Source organism: Pezoporus occidentalis, unplaced genomic scaffold (assembly GCF_034315485.1).
Source record: "Pezoporus occidentalis ecotype Australia unplaced genomic scaffold, CSIRO_AGI_Poc_V1 ctg12, whole genome shotgun sequence".
Classification (NCBI taxonomy): Eukaryota; Metazoa; Chordata; class Aves; order Psittaciformes; family Psittacidae; genus Pezoporus; species Pezoporus occidentalis.
Window position 1 is genome coordinate 2,375 of NW_026912994.1, and position 22,295 is coordinate 24,669.

The 22,295-nt window shown below is 35.1% G+C and overlaps 1 protein-coding gene across 1 annotated transcript in view; it reads left to right on the forward strand.

Annotated features, from left to right (window-relative positions):
• Positions 1-3,314: 3,314 nt before the first annotated feature.
• LOC134156941 (low-density lipoprotein receptor-related protein 1B) overlaps positions 3,315-22,295 on the forward strand; it is a gene marked incomplete at its 5' end in the record, with an annotated part of 264,744 nt that continues 245,763 nt past the window's right edge. Inside the window, 7 exons of the mRNA XM_062605389.1 lie at positions 3,315-3,437; positions 5,101-5,241; positions 8,475-8,600; positions 10,488-10,604; positions 15,798-15,878; positions 17,142-17,309; positions 18,344-18,526. Of these exons, the coding sequence (XP_062461373.1) occupies positions 3,315-3,437; positions 5,101-5,241; positions 8,475-8,600; positions 10,488-10,604; positions 15,798-15,878; positions 17,142-17,309; positions 18,344-18,526 (939 nt within the window). The remainder of the gene's footprint in view (positions 3,438-5,100; positions 5,242-8,474; positions 8,601-10,487; positions 10,605-15,797; positions 15,879-17,141; positions 17,310-18,343; positions 18,527-22,295) is intronic.

Below are 22,295 nucleotides of genomic sequence, written 5' to 3' on the forward strand. Positions count from 1 at the left end.
CTTTCTCAGTGAAAGCCATTGAGATTAATACTTAAATATTGAGTGCTGAGGTGCAGACAACCAACATGTAATTGGTGTTATGAATATGGAAGCAGTGCCGAAAGCTTTGCCTTTCTGATATTGTAACATCTAAATGTTCAGTATCTAAATCAAACTGCAGTATGTGCAGTACTGTGCTATGTCAATGTAACAATACAGGTTTTATTTTTTTTCTTTTCCTAGGCAAAATCTGACCCAAACCCCAAAAGTTCATCAGTTGGTAAAATGTCAGTAATTTAAAAAATAATGCGGTTGCTGTTATTTTCCGACTAAGCTAACACCAGAGATAGAAGACTAAAATACTAATTTTTAGACACTTTCAGCTGGATGAGTGTAAATTTTGAAATTTTAAGAAAGAGTATTTGGCTCAGTAATGCATTCTTTGTTTGAAATTTATATTGGAATTTTGTAAGCTAACTGCAGCCGTTAGGACCTTCCCTTTTTGTCATGCTCAGTGAGGTTGACCTTGCATTGTTACTAAAGGAGCTGAAACATTTATTTTAGATTTGTGTGGGTTTCTCATAAAAAAGCAATATCAAGGCTGGATTATCTGGTATAGAGAAAACCATGGTAATTCATTTTATGGTATGAGTTTATGTGCACGTGCCTTAGAAACATTTGGCTCTGGTATGTTGAAGTTCCTGTTTGATGCTGCTGTTATCGTCACTGTCTACACAAGCAGAAACCATGTCAATTCAACTTGGCATGGTTGAATTGAGACTGGTATTTTCATTAGGAGGTCTTCACAGGATACTGGACTGTGCCAGTCTTGCTTTGCTTAGTGCTCTTGGTAGCAACATTAAGCTGCTTTTGGTGTCTTCTTAAGCAGAGGTGTTTTTCACTGCCTTTGTATCTCACTAGGCAAGATCCTCTTGCGGAGGAATACTTTTTTCTTGCTTTCAGAGATTAGAATTCATTTTACTTTCTTAGGCTTAGTCTTTGGGTCTCTGTGTCAGGAATACATTAAAAAATGGGGAGGTGGTGGGAAGCATAATAATCCTAAAAGTTGGATTTACTGCCAGTATATGAACCTGTCAAGACCTGTGGGTGTTTTTACTGCCATGAAGGGGCAGATTGCTGTTCATATGTAAGTATTTCTTATCTAAGTCCATTTACAGTGGTTAAAATAGCCTCTTTTGATATATTAACTCCTCAGATTGCAAAGAAGAGCTGCTTGAGCTCCAGGCTGCTGCCTTTCATATGATCCTAAAAGTAGGCTTACACAACTTCAGCAGTACTTGAGGTTAGATTACAAGAAGGTGTGAGTGTATATGAATACTCATGAAAGCATAGAGGTATGATGATTGCTAAGCAGCAATAAATACTTCAATGTGTCTTTTAAATGAGAAGATTAAACAAATGTATATGGTTGCCAAAGGTTTTTATTTTTTCTGAAAATTATTTCTGAGATGCAGTACATAGCCTGATTGAAATGTATGCAGTGGCAGGACAGCAACTGTTTTAAAAGCTTGGAAAAATATGAAAAATATGATAATAGATTTGAAAGTAGTTTTAAAATTTTGGGAATGTTTCAAGAACACCCATATAAAATAGCTGTTATGAGTAGCAGTTGAGGAAATTTAATTTCATAAATACTTGGTAGCTAAATGAGTTCCACAGCTCAATAAAGAGATTTAACCTGTTTCTTTGCACTGAGTTTTAGGGGACATTTTAGCCTAGGAATCTCTTCAGTGACACTGATGGGGCTGAAGGTCTCATTGCACCTTCAGGTTGAAAACTTCCTTAAAGCTCACTTTATAAACCTTTTTATCTAGGATCTTGTTGCGTTAACTCTTGGTACTTGTATTTTCCTTGTTGTCATCCTCTCTTTTATCTCTTACTTAGCAAGTAGGCTATTGTGCTGTAGTTTGTCATTTCAATAATGAGGCTAAGTAGGAACTTTTAATCTTCAAGATGGACCAGTTGACTTTGATCTAGTGTTTTAATTTTGATTTTAAGTTTCCATTGGGCTTTTGGAATCATCGTGTGTTTTCAAAGTGCTTTCTGTATTTGTCTTAAAGAATAAAGCTATAGAATAAAAGGTATTTTTTAGTGATCTCATGAACTAATTTATATTTATTAGTTAACTTGGCTTGTACTTTGTAATTTTGGATTTACTTTTGAAGATTATATTTAGATTGGTTTGTTTTAGCAGCTTCTAATACCTTAATCTTTGTGTTACTGACATTCTTTGATTTGTATAATAGGTGGCCCTGTAAAGATGCAGAGAGTTTCAAGGCTACTTTTTCTGAGGTGGTGGTGTACCTTGGGTTTTCCAAGACTTAGATGCAAATATATCACTTACTCTTCTGCTGTTTTGTTCATATTGTTTGGGTTTTGGTGAACATAGATGTAATAAAGGAGTCGATATTTGTTCAGTGTTTTACGTCATAGTTAAAAACATGAAAACATGACAGCAAGATCCAGCAAAGTATTTTGAAACTGCTTTATCTTAAAATCATGATCCAGCCCTCACATTTCAAGTGAAATTTTATAGCTTACCTGTTTATAGTCACTTGAAATTAACAGAGCTTTGATCCTGAGAAGTTAAATATCCTCAGCAGTGCTTATCTAAGCAATTAGGTCAGCAAAGTGACACAAACAGAATTAGTAACATTTGCTTCAGAGGGCTTTGGTTTCAAGTTCCCTTGACTAAAGAATGAGGTAGTAAGGATGAAGCAGTCCTTAGCAGATAATTAAAACCATCTGACAGCTGTCAGTATCTTTATGTGAACAGCATACGGCTTTTGTGAAGAAACAATAACACAGAAAAAGAAGGCAGAGAAATAGCAAATGTGTTCAGAAAATAGTGGAATATATCTGCCTTGTACTTTGTCTGTTACAGATCTCATTGTATTTTTAATTTCTGTTTCTTTTTCTTGGTCTGCATTTGTAGTCACATTGTTTTAACATGTGGAGATGCCGTTGTACTTCAGAACATTCCTTTATATGCGGTGTAATTTCTTACAACTACTATGTGCATGTCGCTGTGTCATATTAAATATTTTGGAGTATTTATTGTCCTAATAAAAAAGGAATATGGAATGTTGTGAGCTTATGGTATAGTTGTTTTTTCTTCTTACAGGTTATTGCACACTGTAACTAAAATAGTTTGAATATTATAGCTGTAATAACCAAACTATGAGAATAACGTGTCCCTAAAATGAGAGGAAAATAATTGTAAAAAATTCTTCATGTGCTCAGATTCTAAAAAGAAAATAAAAGAATCTAGCACAGCTGTTCAGGTTGCTTTTTTTTTTTTTTCATTTTCACAGGTGATAATGCATGTCGTGTTAATAACGGAGGCTGCAGCACTCTTTGTTTAGCTGTTCCTGGAGGCAGAGTTTGTGCCTGTGCTGATAATCAGCATTTGGAGGAAAACAGTACAACCTGCATGAGTAAGATTTTTTAAAGAATATCTGAGTTGATACTACTGTTAAGGGGTCAAGTCAAATCTAAAAATAAATCCAGAAAGTGTAGTCTCCTAAAGGCTTATTGCAGTTCTGTAAGACAAAGAAATATTCCTTGAATAAAGATTCTAATTGAAAACAGTTTACTAAAGATTTTTCAAAGAAGACAAAATATTAACTACACAGTATTTGAGGATAAAATGCATTGGAAAATATTTCAGAATGTCTGATATGATAAAGCACTAAATATTTATTGTCCTGTTTTAAAGAATATCAGAAATACCAGAAATTAATCTATATAATTATATTAAATCTCTACAAACCCGTTTCACGTTATAATATTGACTAAGTATCTTATGTTGAAACGTGGCATTGAAAATATTCATGCTGGAACTGTTACTAAAATGTGAAGCAGATATATTTCTGCATAATAGGTCCTAACACAGACTATGCAAATTTTGCAGTCTTGTTTGGTGGGGTTTTTTGGTTGTGGTTTTTTTTTTGGGGGGGGGGGGGGAAGGGTATTTTTTTGTTTTGTTTTGTTTTTTTTTTCATAACTTCCTTGGATATCTTCATGACAACATGCAAAAAAAAGTTGTTACTAAAATGTGGATTTTTTTTTAATTAAAATTAATAACTCGGGTAATACAGGTGTTTTAAAAATGTTTAGACCTGGCATTTGTGACTTACTCAAAATTCTCCTTTTTCCTCATTGATCTATTTCTTCAAGTGTAGTGTGTACAACTGTGCACAGGTCTCCAGCAATAAGCCTCATAGAGATGAATGAAGTATAAGGATTATTTCATAACAGGATAAACATTATTGAGCTTGCAATTAACTTAAATTTGACCCATATGCATGGCTTCAGAGTCATCACTGTTGCTAAAGAAAACTATTTTTCTTTTAGCAGAAAATGCTGGAAAGTGGGCTTCTTACTGTAAAATGGAATGTAAGGGAGAGAGGTTAGACACTTTCAGATCTGAAGGAAGCAGGATTCCTGCTTTTTCCCCAACTCATGTCATTGCCCAGATCTTTCCAAGGACTTTGATGTCCCTTATAGGGTCCTGGAGTGATGTGTGGTATTTACACATTAAGCATTCTAAACCTTACGTTGAGAAATTCATCTGTCCGGATTTATCAATAAGCTTGTAGCTTGCTACTTAATTCTACCTCGGCAGAATTTTATCCTCTCTTTGCTGAATCTGTACCAGTGCATAATGCAGGTGTTTGAGTTATTGCTTGGAAACAAGAATCAGCTTTTCAATAATCACTTTGTAGCCCTTTAACATGCACCAGAATTTGTTCTGTGTCTGTAAGAATATTTTCTTTTCACTGTTGATGAGGCATTGCAATATTTTAAACTGGTATTTTTATGCTATCATCTAAGTATCAATTTAAAAAAACCCAAACAGTTTGAGTGCCAATCTGTTCAAAGTTCTACTTATTAAAAGTGTATTACCTCAACCATACACTCAGATACGCGTGCTGCTACAGTCTTCAGAGGGAATTTCCTCAAATATGCAAAGTTTACTACAAAACCCTGCTCTGAAAAGTACTAACAGGAATCTACATCTATTTATGTAAAGGTAGTATTGCATTCTGTATGCATCAAGCTGATAAAACTGATGTGCTTCTTGGATGTTTTTCCTAGTTAAACATGGAGAAGTGCTATCACAGTTATGCAAAGCTGAACAGTTTCAGTGCAACAATAAACGTTGTATCCAGGATCGCTGGCGCTGTGATGGGGATGATGACTGTCTGGATGGCAGTGATGAGCGTTCTGAAATTTGCTGTATGTATGCCTTTATATTTTAACCCACAATTCCTGCTTTATTTTGGCAGTTGGAAACAAAATGTAAATCTGATGGGAGTCAAACCAAAGTGGTAATTCTGGAGTAATTAATGTAAATCTGTCATTTTCTTCTTTTCCTGCATATAGTAATAGTACTTTCAAATGGCACTGGTGTACTCATTTCATAGCATACTAAAAGAGCATTTATCTTTTGGTTTTGACATTGTCATTAACAATTCTTTAGATGTTTGTATTTCTTGCACTTTTTCATATGAGTCGCAGGATAATTTGGGTTGGAAGGGGTCTTAGAATATTTCAAGTCCAACATTTACAAAGCAAAGCCAGCCTTACCTCACCCTGTAGGAAGGTGATAGTTCAATTAGTCTTGGCAACTATTTCCAAAGACATCAAGGACAAGAAAGTGGTTTGGAATAGTCAGCATGGGTTTATGACGGAGAAATTGCACTTACCCAACCTCATAGCCTTTGCCAATGCTATGACTAGCTTGGTGGATGATGGGAAAGCAGCGGATATTGTTTACCTTAACTTTAGCATGGCTTTTGACACTTCCTTAACATCCAAAAAACAAGCTGACAAAGGATGAGTTAGGTATGTGGTCAGTGAAATGGATTTAGGTCACCCCTGGAGAGTTGCCTAGTTCTGAGTTCCCCGATAGGAGAAAGGCAGGATAGCCTGCTGTTGAAATTAAAAATATAATATATCAGAATTGGAAGATACTTGGATAGCCTGCTATAAAATCAGAATTGCAGCAGTCAAAATTTCTTTCCTTGCTTAGTTTGCAACAATGCTTCCTATTTCTAACATTAAATCATTTCTCTAAACCACATCTGCTTTACTGAAATGAAAATACATTATTTTTTCCCTATGAATTGTAGACATGAACTGATATGCTCTTCTACTGTGCAGCATTGTTCTATGTATCTGAAAGCCCTTAGAATAATTTTCTCAGGCTTACCTCTTTGAGGCAATGCAACTCTAATCTTTTTTCTTTTTTCTTTCTTCTTTTTTTTTTGTTCTTTTTTCTTTTTTCCTTTTCCCTTTTTCCCTTTTTTCCCTTTTCTTTTTTTCTTTCTTCTTCTTTCTTCTTTTTTTTTCTGTTTATTTTTTCTTTTTTTTTTTTGTTTTTTCTCTCTTTTTTCTGCAGTAGATTATGTTGGTTTGGTTTGGTTTTGGGGTTTTGGGTTTGTTTTTTGTTTCTTTTGTTTGGTTGGTTTTTGTTTTTTTTTTTTTTGTTTGTTAGTTTGTTTGTTTTAGTTTGTGGGTTTTTTTTCCCAGTCATTGCCCTTTTCTGAACTTTGCCAAGTGATCCTAGGGATTGGATGTCCAAAACTGGATGTATTTACATCTGCTGAGGCTTTTGTGAAGCTGTTTAGGTGGAGAGAATGTGTTTGTTGGGTTGATAGTCCTTTTTAGACATCCATGGGTGAATCTTCTCTGCTTCACACTGGCCTGATGTTGCTGATAAATACTGAGCTTCTGATCCTCTGTAATACCTAGGTCTTTTTTCTGTATGGCTGTTACATGGGCAGTGTGGGGATTTTTCCTTGCACTTATGTATTTTTATAACTCCTTGTAGTAGTCTTTACTGATTTCAGTTCTAATTCTTTTCAAAACATTTGCCCAATTCAGAAATGTAGTATTTACTAACTTTTTTATTTTAGTGTTGGGGTTGTTACACTTAAATAAGGAGCTTAACTAATAATGCCACTGACAGGAAAATCTTTTGGCAGGGTTGACCTGATTCTCATTTGAATTAATGTAATGTAGACCAATTCACTGATCAAAGTAATTCTCAGAGAATTTGTATAAATATAAATTAAATCATAATCTGGTCCCAAATCTGTGTGATATATAGTTTAGGTGGCCAGTATGTTAACATTAATCTCTTTTCAGCTGTTGCTGTAGTAACTTTAATAGTCATTTTTTTAGTTGGAAATATTTGCAATTATGACTAGAATACACACGTTAATAAATGTATGTAAGCAGAAGTTAAAGTACCATTTAAAACAACATCTATGTCTAGTATTAAAGTCATATGTGAAGAAGTCTTAAATTTATAATTCTATTACATGGATAAGTTTTATTCTCCAGGCACATTGCCAACTAGGTTGCTTCATAAGTATTTAAGACTTGGAACACCTTTCTGCTCAGATTATTAATTCTTTGCTTCCAATGTTCTTGCACCCTCCACACAAAATACTCATGAAGGGTTTGTGTGCTGTTGGTACCACATTTGCTCTGTGCTGTTTTCAGTACAATGGATGGGTAGAAAGGTCAAAGATAAAAGCTACTGAAATGTCAAGGATAAACCTGCAAGACATCCTTTCATTTTAAATACTGTTAGTTTTCAGATACATCTTAAATTTAAAAAAAGAGACTGGATGGACCAGTAGGTGGAAAATAGTTCAAGATTATTTTCAAGCCAGCATTTGAAAGTGTATAGTTTACTGCTCTTGTGTAGATCAAGATTAGCAAGATCCACTAATAATAGATCTTGTTATTGGCATAAAAGAAGCAGAACATATATACTTACTACAGCTGCAAGAGCCGGCCAGTAGTATTTACATAATTTCCATGCATTCGGTCTTCATCCTTTCCATGATGCTGGACTAGCAAAAACATATTTGTGAGATACTTGTTCACTCCTGAATACCAGATTTTTCACCAGTTTTCAACTGTGTTGCATATTTCCCTTTCTGACACCTACAATTCTGTGGTAAGTAAATAACAGATATCTGTGTGGCCTTTGACAGTAATTTGCATCATTTTAGAAGCATTTTATAACCTGTCTAAATCCCTGCTCACTGTAGCATATTTTGGATATGCAGAGAACTTGCACCTGTGCCTTCAATACGTTGGGGTTTTTTATATGCATTTCAGTTTGCAAACCTCATTACATTGATAAAATGGGATTGAGGACATTTTTCTTTAAATAAATAGCAACACTGTAAAATGCCACTACCTTTTAGCACTTAGTAGCTAGCAGAAGAGAATCTCCATATTGATGCTAGTATCATAGGAGAATCTTTACTATGTATTGTTTAATTTTGGTTGAAATACTGCAACAATCTTTGTATCATGGCGACTATATATCCAGGGTAACCATACTAACTGCATCACCAGGGAATACCATTTAATGTATTATTTTCAGCAGTTTTTTCTCTAATCAGTTTCTTAGGAGGAAACCTTTTTTTTTTTTTTTTCCTTCCCAGTCAATCATAGTTGTCCTGATGATCATTTTAAGTGCCAGAATAATCGCTGCATTCCCAAGAGGTGGCTTTGTGATGGAGCCAATGATTGTGGTAATAATGAAGATGAAACCAATAAAACCTGTGCAGGTAAAAATTTTACTTGTGTCAACAAGTTCTCAAACTCCAGTTCTATAAACAGTTCAAAACTTCTCTGAGCTGAATCAGTCTGCTACTAGTAGTCTGATTATTGACATTTTAAATCAATTCAGATTTTTATGCCACTGAGGCTGGAAATTAAATTGCATTTTCTTAATCTTTATTCTTGACTGTGCTTTCCAAAGTAATTCAGCACTTAGTCTATCCATATGGGTTGACTGTCAAAGCACTGCTTAGGTACAAAATTTTCCCTGCTCAGTCCTTTTTTGGCAGTTAGATTTTTTTTTGTTAATATGATATGATATGATTGGTGCTGTGTCACTAGTAAATTTAATTTTATGCTGACAAAAGCATAATTAGTTGTTAAGTTTCCCTTGGTACCTTGAAATTGTTTTCATTTCTAAGTTATTAACTGTTTTGTGGATTTTTACGGAAATGCCAAGATGAAGATTGTTTACTGATTCCACTGCAGTAAATCATGGAAGTCAGTCCATTTCTTGTATGGAAGTGATGTTTAGTGCTTTTTGGTAGAGTACACTAAACAATCATTAAATATCTGCTACATAAAATATACATAAATAAGCTGATGACTATTTTAAACTGAAATGAAGGGATAGACAGCATACATTGCGTATTAAAATATTCCGTGAACTCATTCTCCTTGATTTAAATTTTCATGCATATAAAAACCAGTCTAGTTGTTAGTTGTGCAATTTAGGTAAAAGCACACTAGCAAAACTGCAGACCTAGAGTGTCCATATCACCTGTATGGTATTACTGTAGATTGCCATACATCTTGATATCCTTTGATATTCAACTGTTTTCTTGTAAGGTAAGAGTTGGATTTAAGACCATACCTTTTATCCTAATGTCAGTTGGCTATGGGTTGAATTCTGTGTTCTTGTTTTTTCCTTTTGTTCCTGCAGTGGCAAACACTATTCATGTTTTAAAAAATACTTCTTTGAAATATTTGAAACTTACATTCTTCTATTGTATTTTGTGCTACTTCTGTGAAGAAAAATTAAACTGATAATTGATAATACCAAATTAATAAATATTCTTTTGGTTATTGGGGTTTCTGATGTGTTAGTCTTCTTTCCTCCTTTTTTTTTTTTTAAGTGTGGAACTGCATATAGATGAACTTTAAAAGCTTAAATTTGAAATCCAAATCCATGTTGCTATCACTGGCAGTGTAGTTACGGGTTCACATTTTGAATATGAATTACAAGTAATGTCAGCTTTATATGTTATTTTTATAGAAGTTTTACTGTTCATCAGCTTTCAAAGTAATTTATGTAGTTACATAACATGGTTTCTTTTAGTGATCTTTATTTCTTCAGAAGAAAGACATACCTAACTTCATTTAGTGGATCATTACAGTTGCGTATTTGCAAAGGCAAGGATTATAAGAATGGTGAGGCCAGGCACATCATCACACGCTTTATATATTACATTTTTTCCATGTAAATAATCATTTTACTAGATCATTGTTTATGAAATACAGTTTATTAATATTTCTATTGCTAGACTTTTTTATGCCGATTGTTGTTTACTTCAGCTTTGCAACTAATGATATTTTAGCAAAAGGTGGTGCTCTTCTACCACTTAGTTTTGTATAATTACATATAAAAGTCATGTTCTATTATGTTGGAGAAACCACTAAGAAATCTACCTAACATAGGTAGAATACAGTCCTGCAGATGACCTCAATTTTCTCAGAGGAGATTAATTGTGTGTAGTCAAGATCAGGTAAAACATCCAGAAGGCCAAGAGATGTCCTCCAGACTTGCAACTTCCATATATAGACACTTCTACATACAAAGCCCTAACAAATTGAGTCCATTTCTCTTGTATTTTTGGAGTGTTTTTTCTTGACAGCAAGAACGTGTCAGGTTGACCAGTTTTCATGTGGGAATGGGCGCTGTATTCCAGTGTCATGGCTGTGTGACAGGGAGGATGACTGTGGAGATGAAACTGATGAAATGACATCCTGTGGTGAGTGTTTTGAGGTGTTTTGTTGTTTTTTTTTTTCAGGGAAAAAAGTAAAATTATTCTATAAAAAAGTTAAACATCTAAGGATCTCTCACATGAATTGCCAGGTCTGAATAGAAGGCTATTTTGATGTATTTTGCAGAAAAAAAAAATAGTCTTTTATTTTTTATAACATGAGAGAGTATCAGCAGCTCTGCTAATTGCTGCTTTACTGAGATATTGCAAGAAGAGGTGTATTCTCTCTAATCAGCTGCTTCCAAACAATTAAGGTTTTTGTAAGTCAGCATGACTGCCTTCATCTGTTTGGCAGCTCAGGTAAGTGCTGTGAGTCTGAGAGCAAAAGGGTCAATGAGCTGTCTGCAAAATACTGTATCATGGTGTGTTCCCTGTTTATGAGGTAATGTTTGTGATATTACTTGACTTACTAATAGGAATTAGTAAGTGCAACACAATATACTGGGATGTGGTTTGAAATGAATTTTCAAGAATTTTCAAGAAAGAATATAGACTATTTTACTAGCACCAATCCTGTAAAAGTGAAGTGACAGGTTGTGCACAGAAAAATTGAAATCTAGGGTGTACTTCTTAGGATGCTTAGTAGTTAAACTTGTATTTTACTCAGATATAACAAGAAACTGTTTCTTAATCAGGGAGAAATTATGAAAGCAGTGTAGTTGGAAAAGCATGGTCTTTCTTTTTTTGAAACTTTTTACTGCTGTAAACTTTTCAGTAGAGTTACTAGAGTTCTATTACTAGTAACAATTTTTTTTCAAAAATCTCAATACCTGTGAATCACTGGCAGTGGAGAGCAAGAAAAAAATACAAACTAAATGCATAGATGAAAGTCATAGGCTGACTCCATGATGCCCTGTGTTCCATAAATATAAATCTCCAGGACCTCAGTTACCTGAGAATCTATGGAAGGCAACATGAAGGATCCAATCAATAAATTCTGTACATCCATAATCCCTTAAATCTGTTTAATTACAAGTTATTCATGACTGACAACCAGCTGATACTTTTTAGTTGAGTTTGAATTGTTCCTTTTTAGCTCCATATGAGTAATACTCAGCATCTCCTACTTGTCTAATTGCATTCAGGATTTTTCAGGATTTTAACATTTAAAAAGTTATGTTTCCTGGAACATTCACCTGCTTTCTCTTGGCTTATTTTTTGTTACTGACCTCCTTTTCCTTAGTAGTGATATAACCATAAAAAAGCAAGCTAATTTTATACTGACAGTAACAGGTGTCTGATCAGTTACTTCAAAATAGATTACATATTTGATGAAATCTAAATAAAAATAAAACTATTATAATATTAACAGTGTGGGTATTATTAAGGTAGATGACTAATTGCCATGTTTCAAATCAAGTAAGTTTTGTTATGTACAGATGTAGAATAGGTGATCCCAGTGAACATGTATTTTGCAATCTCTATAGCATTCTATGCAATGGTACAGTGTGGCACTGGGTACGATAATAGGTTACCTGATTAGCTTTACCCTTTGTTCTGAGGTGTCTTATCAGTACAAAGATGTTAATTTCATCTTTGTAATTTCTGCCTATGTGTTTTGTTTGGTATTCTGTCAGCTGATACAGAATATTTCTTCAGATCATTTAATCAAAAGTTGGTTCATAGAATCAAAAAGCAGTTTGGTTGAACCTTAAAGATCATCTAGTTCAAACTTCCCTTCCATGAACAGGGACACATTTTGCTTGACCAGGTTGCTCAAAGCCCCATCTACCTGGGCTTGAATATTTCTAGGGATGGGGCAGCCACAGCTTCCCAGTGCAACCTGTTCCAGTGTCTCACCATCCTCACAATAAAGAACTTCTTCCTTATATGTAATCTAAATCTACCCTCTTTCAGTTTAATGCCATTCCCCCTTGTCCTGTCCCTACCCACCCTTCTACAAAGCTCCTCTCCAGCTTTCTTGTTATCCCCTTTAGGTACTGAAAGCTGCTCAAAGGTCTCCACAGAGCCTTCTCTTCTTCAGGCTGAACAATCCCAACTCTCTCAGCCTGTCCTCATAGGGGAGGTGCTCCAGCCCTCTGAGCATCTTTCTGGTCGTACTTTGAACTTGCTCAAGCAGGCCCATGTCCTTCTAGTGCTGTGGGCCTCAGAGCTGCAGTACTGCAGGTGTGGTCTCCTGAGAGCAGCGCAGATGGGGAGAATCACCTCCCTTGAGCTGGTGGTCATGCTACTTCTGATGCAGCCCAGGATACCTTTGGATTTCTGAGCTGTGAGTGCACATTGCCTGGTCGTGTTGAGCTTCTCATCAACCAATGCTTGCAAACCTTTTTCCTCAGGGCTGCTGTTTTTCAGTTTGGCCAAACTTTGCATATGCTTCATGTTTTAGAATCTTGTCTCTTTTTCCCCAAATGCTGTGGTTGTCCAAATGTGTCATATACTTCATTTTTCATTCTCCCTTTTGATTTGATGGCTAATGGGTATGCTAATGGCATTTATTTAGCTGTTCTATTTAGTGATATATATTTTCTTCTATGAAACAGTTTAAAATTCTTGTATTCAAAAGTTTTAATATTAAAAGTAAAATAATGGTTTCCTTTTTGTTACCATTGCAAAGTGTTGATTTTTAACTGCACAAGTCTTTATGTAAACTTTAGGCTCCTATTGATTTAATAAGTTAAGCATGTTTATATTGGCATATAGCTGGGGTGAGCAGGACTGCAAAGATGAAATGCATAAACTTTTTCTAAAGATACAACCAGATTTGTGAAGAAGCATGACATTCCTGAAGAAAATTTGAAGAGACCCTCCTTATTTTATTATTGCTTTCCTAAATGAAACAAGACATGGTCATTTTTTCTGTCCATATGTTTATCAGTTCGTTATTATAACAGAAGGGTGAAAGAAGTATCAAAACCCAGAACTTTTACAATACAGCTGGATAGCAGAGAGAAATGAGATTGATTCCTACACTGTGGAGAGGGTACTGTGTGAGCTCAAGAGACTCCTTTCTTGCTTTCTCTGTTTTTCTTCTTGCTTTCAGGACCGTTGGCACAGACATGGCTGTAAATCAGCTACAAGATGTGCATGTCTTTTCTGTAACATAGGAAAGGAAAAGAGTACTGAGGAGACCATAGGGACAACAGGACAAAATTACTGTGCTGGTCCTCTAGGATATGAGAGGGAGCTGCAGGTGATGGTGGAGACTGGGGCTGTGAGAAGCAAACACTGGCGATACTGCAGAACTTCCTTAGAAAGACTGTGATGGGCTGAGAATCATGACATGGGTGGTGGCCAGGATAATCACAATTAATTTTAATTAGTTTCTGTCTCTTTTATACAGGTCTTGGTTAGACAGATGAATGGAAAGTCATTCATGTAGTCATTCATGAAGGCATTTATGTATGGCAAACAGGAATATTACCTTTAATGTATGAGTTAAATTTATGGAAAAAATTATACAACAGCTAAAAAGTGAAATTAAAAATGGCTGCAAGCTTTGCTTGGGCCACTTAAGGCGTATACTGTAGCTAAGTACCATCATATTTGCACATTTCCCTTGTTTGTCTCAGAACAGATTTTTGTTGTCGCCTGACAGCAAAAAGTGGTGGGGTTTGGTATTTTGTTGGAGTTTTTTTCTTCCACAAAAATAAAACAAAAAACTACAAAACTTTCCAGAAGTAATTGACAGAGTATAATTGCCATTACTGTCAACTTCTCACCCTTTTCTGTGTTGAAGCAGACTAATCACTTCGGTCTTTTAATGTTTTTGGTGATCTGTAAATTTTACTATTTGATACAGCTGATTTGGTTTGGTACTTCATGCATGAATGTAAGCCAGAACTCCCTCTGGACTTTTAAAACAAAAAAGAAGAACGCAACAAAAAACAAAAACAAAAACCAAGCCATCTTTTCAGTTAACTTTAAAACATTTTCTGCACCAAAGACAGCAAACAGAAATTTATTGACTTCAGAGACTAATTCATTTCTTGTCCTAAGGAAGTTTTACATTTATGTGTTATGGTTTAAAAGCTTAGAAAACCTTTTCAGTACTAATTACATGGCGTAATTGTCAAAATCTTTGTTGTTTCAGTTGTAGCAACACTAGAACTACCCAGTGTAGCTAGAGCAGCCTACTGAGGAATACACTTGGGGATTTGTTCTCAGCTTGGGCAGTTTTGGTGCAGTTGACAGGACCGTGCACCATTTTGGACATTTCTGTTGCATTTGGGTTGTACTGTGTAAGAACTTCCAACCTGAAATCCTTCAGTGAAGGACAAACTTGCCTTTAAGTAGCAGTTCAGGCAGATTGGCCATGTTGTCATCTTTGGTTTGCATTAGTGTCAGTTACTGAGAGGTGTCTGACTGTTCTGACGGTCGTTATAGAGAATTTAGGCTCCTCCTTATTCCTTTTGAATCAAGTTAGACTTTCAGATTGTTTCTTACGAATTGACAGGTTTTGTAAAGTTGGTTTTGTGTTTTCCAAACTGGGTGCAAGCACTCTTTAACATGTTAATTGTATGAGCTGTATGATAGGTCTTAGAAGAAAAAGAAGCTGAAAAAAAATTGTTCTATGCAGAAGCATATTAAATACGTATTTGTTACACAGAGATGTGTTTTTATGAGTCCCTATGAATTATATTATCTCAGTTTTCTACTACTTTTACTGGAATTCTTGGAGGAAATAATTGTAAATACTGACACCATGGTTTTGTAAATGTTTAATATCTGTGTACAATAACTTTTTCTTGAATGCTCTTTTGCTTGGAACTTAACTTTCTCATTTTATAGTCTTCCATTTTCCATCTTATAATGGCAGTACTATTGCAGTTGGAGAACTTTTTTATGTAAATACATACATTGAAAATATGGTCTGTATCAGTCATCAAGCTCTAGTAATTAGTCATAAATATTAGCATGCTCAGTGGAGAAGACAGCCCTGGTCTGTTGGGAATGTAGGACCCTATTATATGACAAAGAATAATGCATTTCAGTGGTCTGTGTTGAAGAAGGATAGCATTTGGACTAGTATTTACAGTTAAAAGCCTTTTTATCCTCTCTTTTTGGTGTTACACATTTTTCTCCTCTCTAGATATAAATCTCTGAGTTGAAAATATTTCATACAATACACTTGTGTAATTTATGCATGTAAGAAGGTGGAAGAATATTATTAAAGGGGATATACATTAAATAGGTTTTATTTCTTTTTTAACACTTCCACAGAATTCCCAACGTGTGAGCCGCTAAGTCAATTTATATGCAAAAATGGAAGATGCATTAGCAGCAAATGGCTCTGTGATTCAGGCAAGTATCAGGTGTTCTATATTTGCAATGGATATGGTAGATCTTGCATAAATATTGCTTTGATACCCACTCTTTTCTTCTGAGGCTGATATTTGCTGGTTTGTTTTGTAAGTGGTCAAAGAGTACAGTATTTTTAAATTACTGACCTGACCTAGAAAGCAGCAATATTGAAGCTTCACAGAAGGAATGATGCAGTCAATAGTTACAAACAGTATTTTCTGTATCATAAAGCGTGATTTAAACTTTGATTGTTTAAAAAAAAAAATGCTGTTGCTTATGAAAGTATTTTCTAGTTTTAGAAAACAAAATACTTCCAGTGACCGAAGTACCTGATTTTTTTAGTTGTGAGTTCAATTTAATAAATACTATAGCTTGAGAGGGATGGCTAAGACAATGTAGTTCTTTTGTCTGAAAGATTACATATTTGAATGACAGCTGTTAAAATTAACCTTCTCTCAGAGCTTTTGATGGGGGAGTGATGTCATGCCAGTCCTAATAACATTGAGTTGGTTCTTCATCCACCATAGCATTTCTTATTATTAAGATTTTATATGGCTGACAGGAATTCATAGCCGTAAATGGACAGATTTTCCAAATTATCACAGTGTGCTTGCTCAAATTCTCTGCAAGGAGACCCTCTAGCATTTACCTGACATATTTGTCTTTCCTTGTCTTGGCAATCACAACCAAATTGTGGGAATTGTCTTTAATATTTTTGTAATGACTAAAACATAGAGTAATTGGAAACTACATACCAGCATTATTTATATGCTGCCATCTCTCTCCATTTTGCACTGTTCCAAGTACATGGAAATAACATTTGCAATACTATTGAAAAGAAGTTCTGACATCAGATTTTCACTTTGGTTTATATGAAGTGCTTCGTGAGTGTGCTTAACTGTCCAAGTTAACTTAATTAATCACTGAGAATATTGTTTGGAAGCCTGGGTAGTTAAACACAAGTAAAGAAATTAAGAAAATCCACAGCCTTTTCATGCTTGCTGGTGTCTGTGACTGAATAACCCTGAGTAAGTAAGATTTTAGATTATCCAAAGTGGTAGAGTGAAGTGCTGTTTGTAAATTAAAGAATTACTTGCGTTAGAAATAATTTTACCCTATGCCTGCAGGCAGTAAGCATTCTATTTTATTTACTGGATGTTATTTTTTCTCCTGCCTTCTTGGAAATATTTCTTTCTCCTTGCATCTTTTATTCATATTCTTTTTATCTTTTTGTCATTATTATATTTAAAATAATATTTGCAGATGATGACTGTGGTGATGGAAGTGATGAACTAAGCTGTGTTCACTCGTGTTCTGCTGATCAGTTCAGATGTTATAATGGTAGATGTATTCCAAGTCATTGGGCATGTGACGGTGACAATGACTGTGGAGATTTTAGTGATGAAACCAAAACAAACTGCAGCAAGGAAGGTTAGTTGCTTTTTCTCTTCTAACATACATACAGGCACAGAGAATACTTTGCTACAAATACAAAGGACCCATCTTTAGTCAGTGAAAAAAAGAAAATGCTTTTAACCTTGGTAAAGCTTGGTATGGAAAATATGTCAAGTGTAAATGGTAATAGAGAAGCGTATCATAGAAGAAGAATGCATTTGAAAGCGGACTGAGTATTGTGCTGAGAGAAGTTTTGTAGTTTTACCTCACTAAATTGTGCTAAACATGATGTTCGTCCTGTCAGAGATGCATACTGCCTAGATAAAGAGACAGTAAGCAACATTCCTGAAGTTACTGTTTATATTTTCTGTGGCTTTTATGCAGTAACTCTTATTGTTGATCTGTATTTTTCTGTTGTGTGTGGGATGGTTTTGTTGTTTTGTTTTTCAAGTGGTCTTACTGAAACATAAAGATGTTGCAACCAGACTACAGTCCCATTTCAATGCCATGCACTCTATTCATTTGGATGGGGAGAGAAGGGGAGGATGCTTGTAGCAAAGGATAAGAAATAATCAGATAAGAATGGAAGAATATTTTTCTCTTATTTTTCTCATAGTGATTTTTCCACAGCAAAGTAATTACACACAACTTTATTGGTCCACTAGGACATACACTTTTTTGGGAAAGAGTAGAATGAAGGAGGAGGGAATGTGGTGTGAGGATGGGCTTACAAAGCACCAGGAGAACTTTTATCAGCCTTGGTCCTCCTTATATCTCTAAATTCATTCTTGTCTGATAGCAGTGCGAAAAAAAAAAAACAAAACAAATTGGTATTTACCTTGAGTCTATGGTGGAATGGCAGTGAGGAGAAAGAGCAGAATAAGAAAGAGCTCATCTTGGAGCTTGTGTTGGAGTCATGAGTTACGAAGGAATAGTGAGTTTTGAGGGTTATGCTTGAGTACTTTTGATTTTGGCTTTGGTTAGGAAGGGGGATTCTAAGTTGTTGTAGGCTTGGCATGGAAGAAACACATATGAGCAAATTCTTCAATGTAATTTCTTATTTTTCTAAGAAACTCCCTCTACTGGAAGATGCAGTGGGAAGGAGTTTCAGTGCAGTCCTGATGGGAACTGTGTTCCTGAGTTGTGGCGATGTGATGGAGAAAAGGACTGTGAAGATGGTAGTGATGAAAAAGGCTGTAATGGAACTATACGACTGTGTGATGAAAAAACAAAGTTTTCCTGCAAGAGTACAGGTATGAAATTGGATATAAGTTTTGCAGTCATTCACTCATTGTGTGTGCATCTGTCTGTGTGAATACTGTTTGAATACTGCTTAATACTAGTGAGGTGATGTTACTTATTGCAGTCATACCAGAAAAATACTGTTAACATACTTCTCCTAACCTGTTTAATGATTTGCGATATAAAAAAGATGGGGTTTGAGATTACTTAAAGCTGAAACTGTTCTGTGTGATAATACATCAAGCCAAATATTTAAATTTAGCGTTTACTGGTACTTAAAAGTCCAGGTATTTTCTTCTATTTTGCAACTTTGGCCCTAGAAATAAGTTGATTTAAATGGTATAAAGTAATTAGCTAGAAGACTTCAAAGAATTAGAACTGCAGCGCTGGAAATGAGAACTTTCATGTTGAAAGAAAAATACATAGTCTATGTTTAAAATAAAATTTTGCTAAGTGTACTGCATTAAAACTTGTCAAAAGAATGTGACAGTCTTTACATGAGGATATTTTGCAAAGTAATGCTTTGATGGAACATTTTCTGAAGGGGCAGTGCAGTTAGGAAGAAATTAATGCATGTCAGCAATGTGTTAATCTTTTAATAATTTATTTCAAAGCTTAATGAAGTATTAGGGGTGAAACAACTTTCAAAGCAAAATTTAATTCAAAATATAATAAGCAGTACTATTGTTGCCATTAGGCAACTATAATTATTACAGGAGAGAAGAACCCATTTTAATGCCTGTATTACAGTTAAGCATGATAGATGTTGCAGGCTGGTTATGTGAGCTCTGTCCAAAAGTGCATGTGAATATGGATGTAAGATGCTTTATTCAGATCTACAGTGTGAACAGAATTCATTTTTAATATGTGAATTATTTTAGAAAGTCTTAGAAATGCTTGGAGGTTTGGTGCTACTTGGATTTTTAAATCCTAGAAATCGTAATGTATGGTTAAATAAATATGGAATACTGAATCTTGTCTAAAGAAAATGTTTCCTTTTGTGTTCTTACAGTTTCCATAAAGATGTATAGAACAAGAAGCTGTTAAATGAAGCAGCTTCAATAAGTAAAAAGATTATTAACTTTTAATAGGTCTGTTTTCCTGAAATAGGCTAATAGGAACCCTGACACAGGAAATAACACTTTTTCCCTGGTACTTTCTCTTTCCTGGTACGTAAATGGGGAAAAGGTCTCAAACTTGCATTGCCTCGTTATACACCTACCTATGTTTAGTTGTGCACAAGGACAGCAATACCTCAGTTATTTTACAGGAAGAAGCATTAAATGTGACTTCTCTGGCTGCCACATATAAATACAGTAATAAATTGTCATCAAGCTTTTGCTAAATTCAATGGTATATGACTTTGATTGAGAGGAAGATGAAATTAAGCTTATTGGTTGTGTGAAAGCATCACTTTAGAAATCAATAGTAATAGTTTAATACTTTTTTTTTTTTTCTTTCACTATTTTTCTTCCATCAGTCTGGGAAGGAGCAAAATCACTCTTCTGGGGCAGGCATGTTAGCAATGCACTGGAAGAGGAAACAGCAAAAGCAAATTCTTGTTTAGCTACTTTTCGGTAGTATTCATATAGTAGAATAAAGGAGTAATGGGTTTCTGAGAAATAGTTTCTGTCATGATTCTTTCAGGTTTCAGAATACACATAATTTTCTCTGTGGATTATTTAAAGAAATAATACCGTCTGGCTTCCGCACTTACGAGAATTGCTCATACGACGAGAAAATGGCTAATTCTTCTATTAGAGAATGCTTGGTGGTGTCATCTGGTTTCCTAATAAAGAATATGATGGGTCTGGGTGGGAATGTGTGTATGGGTGGGGAGGGAGAAGAGCCAATACGTTTTGAGGGCCGTGACGGTGAGAACAGCAATAGTGAAATGTTACTGCCCACTTTTTTGCTTACTTCTTTTTAGGTTTATAGGTGTAAATAGTAGCTGTGGGGTCTTTTCTTACTGTAGTTTTTGTTGGCTGTGGTTAATCTGTCACAATGCCACAGGCATGAATGTCATATTGCAATTTCAGCATTTGTCAGCCTTTAAGATTTATCTGCTTTAGAGTAATGGTGGTCTTGAAAACCCATCATATCTAGCCTCTTTTCTGATACACACTTTAGAATATCCAACAGTGGATATTTTATAACTTATACATATAGTCTTCTTGTAACGTGCCTCTAATAGCTGAACATTTTTTCCTAATACGTCATCTGAATCTTTACTGCAATTTTAGTTGATTGTCTCTTCATCTTTTCACCAGTATAAAAGTCTTTTGAATATGAAAGCTGTCTGTCATGTGTCTTCTTAACCACATTATTTATTGAATAAACAAATACTTTTTTTTCCCCTTGCATATCTTCTGGTTTTACTTCAGATTTTTTATACCTTTAGTATTTTTGTTGGTCTCACTGGAACTTTCCGACCTGTGCAGGTCTTGAGCTGTGATGTCCAAAGTCAGCCAAAATGCTGCAGGGCGCTTGAGTGAACAGATTTCAGAGTGACGTTTCTAATTTTTTCAAGAACATTACATGGTTGTTTGTGGTGAAGTGTGATGAAAAATACAGTAGAGTTTGCACAGCAGTAGTATCTGAGATGCAATAAATACCTGATTGAGATTGACTACTGTTGGGCTGCTTCTAGCCAGTTATTTTCTACTTTTAAATTAGATTAGTATTCTTTTACATTAGACTAGACATAATTAGATTAGGAGAAGAGCTAGCTTCCTATTTTAAATTCTGATTCTGTCCTCCAAAAAATATAGGCTCAGTTTTATGCACTACATAAATCTATCATTTTAAAGTTTGTATTACTGGAAAGTATCTAATTACTCTAATGATCATAATCAGGTACTTTTTTTTAAAAATGCAAGAGCCATATATACTTTAGTTTAGTAAGCAGTTGATCTCAACTGTAATGTGTATTTGTCATACTTGCTGCTTTTTATTTTAAGAAACAGTTAATTTTGTATCTTAGCATTTTTATTGCTACCCTGTGGGCTATTATTTTACCCTTTTTTTCCTCACATGTTCTCATATGTTAATAACATACTGGAGTGGGGGCAGGGAAGATGAGGGAAGAAGTAGGATTTCTTTGGTGTGGAACATAAGGAAAATATATAGAGTGGAAGTGAAGGGGTGGGTGGTCATCACAGTGATACTGGAAGAGGAGAGCAATAGCAATTGTACTGGATGGATGGAAGTGTAAGAGTCAAGTATGCGACAAATAGAGAAGAATGGAAAGAAGTCAATACTGAAAAGAAGTTGATGAAAAAATTGGTAGGGCTGCCCTACAGATTGTCGGTGCTCATGAGGAGGAAAGGGTTACTGTGGAGAGATATGGCATGAGAGGAGTTGTTAAGGAGGAGAAGATTTAGTAAGAATATCAGAACGGGATCCATGGAGGAGTTCAAAGAGTGGAAAGAGTATTGCTCATAAGGTGTCTTTACCCCGTTGTGTTGCTTCCACTTGTTCCCTGCCTGCTCTGTCTCCTCTCTCACCATTAGATCTTTAGAGCTGTATATCTTGTACAAGTACTTTCATAACCCTTTTGGACATAGTGGTTGTTCAAAATGATGAAATTTCTCACTTGAGAAGTGGATTTAGTTGACACTAAAAATTTAAATAAAAAGAAAACACCATAGCAAGTAAACTAGAAAATTGTGCATGTTGCTCCAGTGCTGGTTTTATTCTCATTTCATAGTTCTTTTGTTTTCTGTGGCAACAGCTGTTTTGTTTAGGCCTTGAGTTTTTTAATTCTGTCTCATCCAGGAG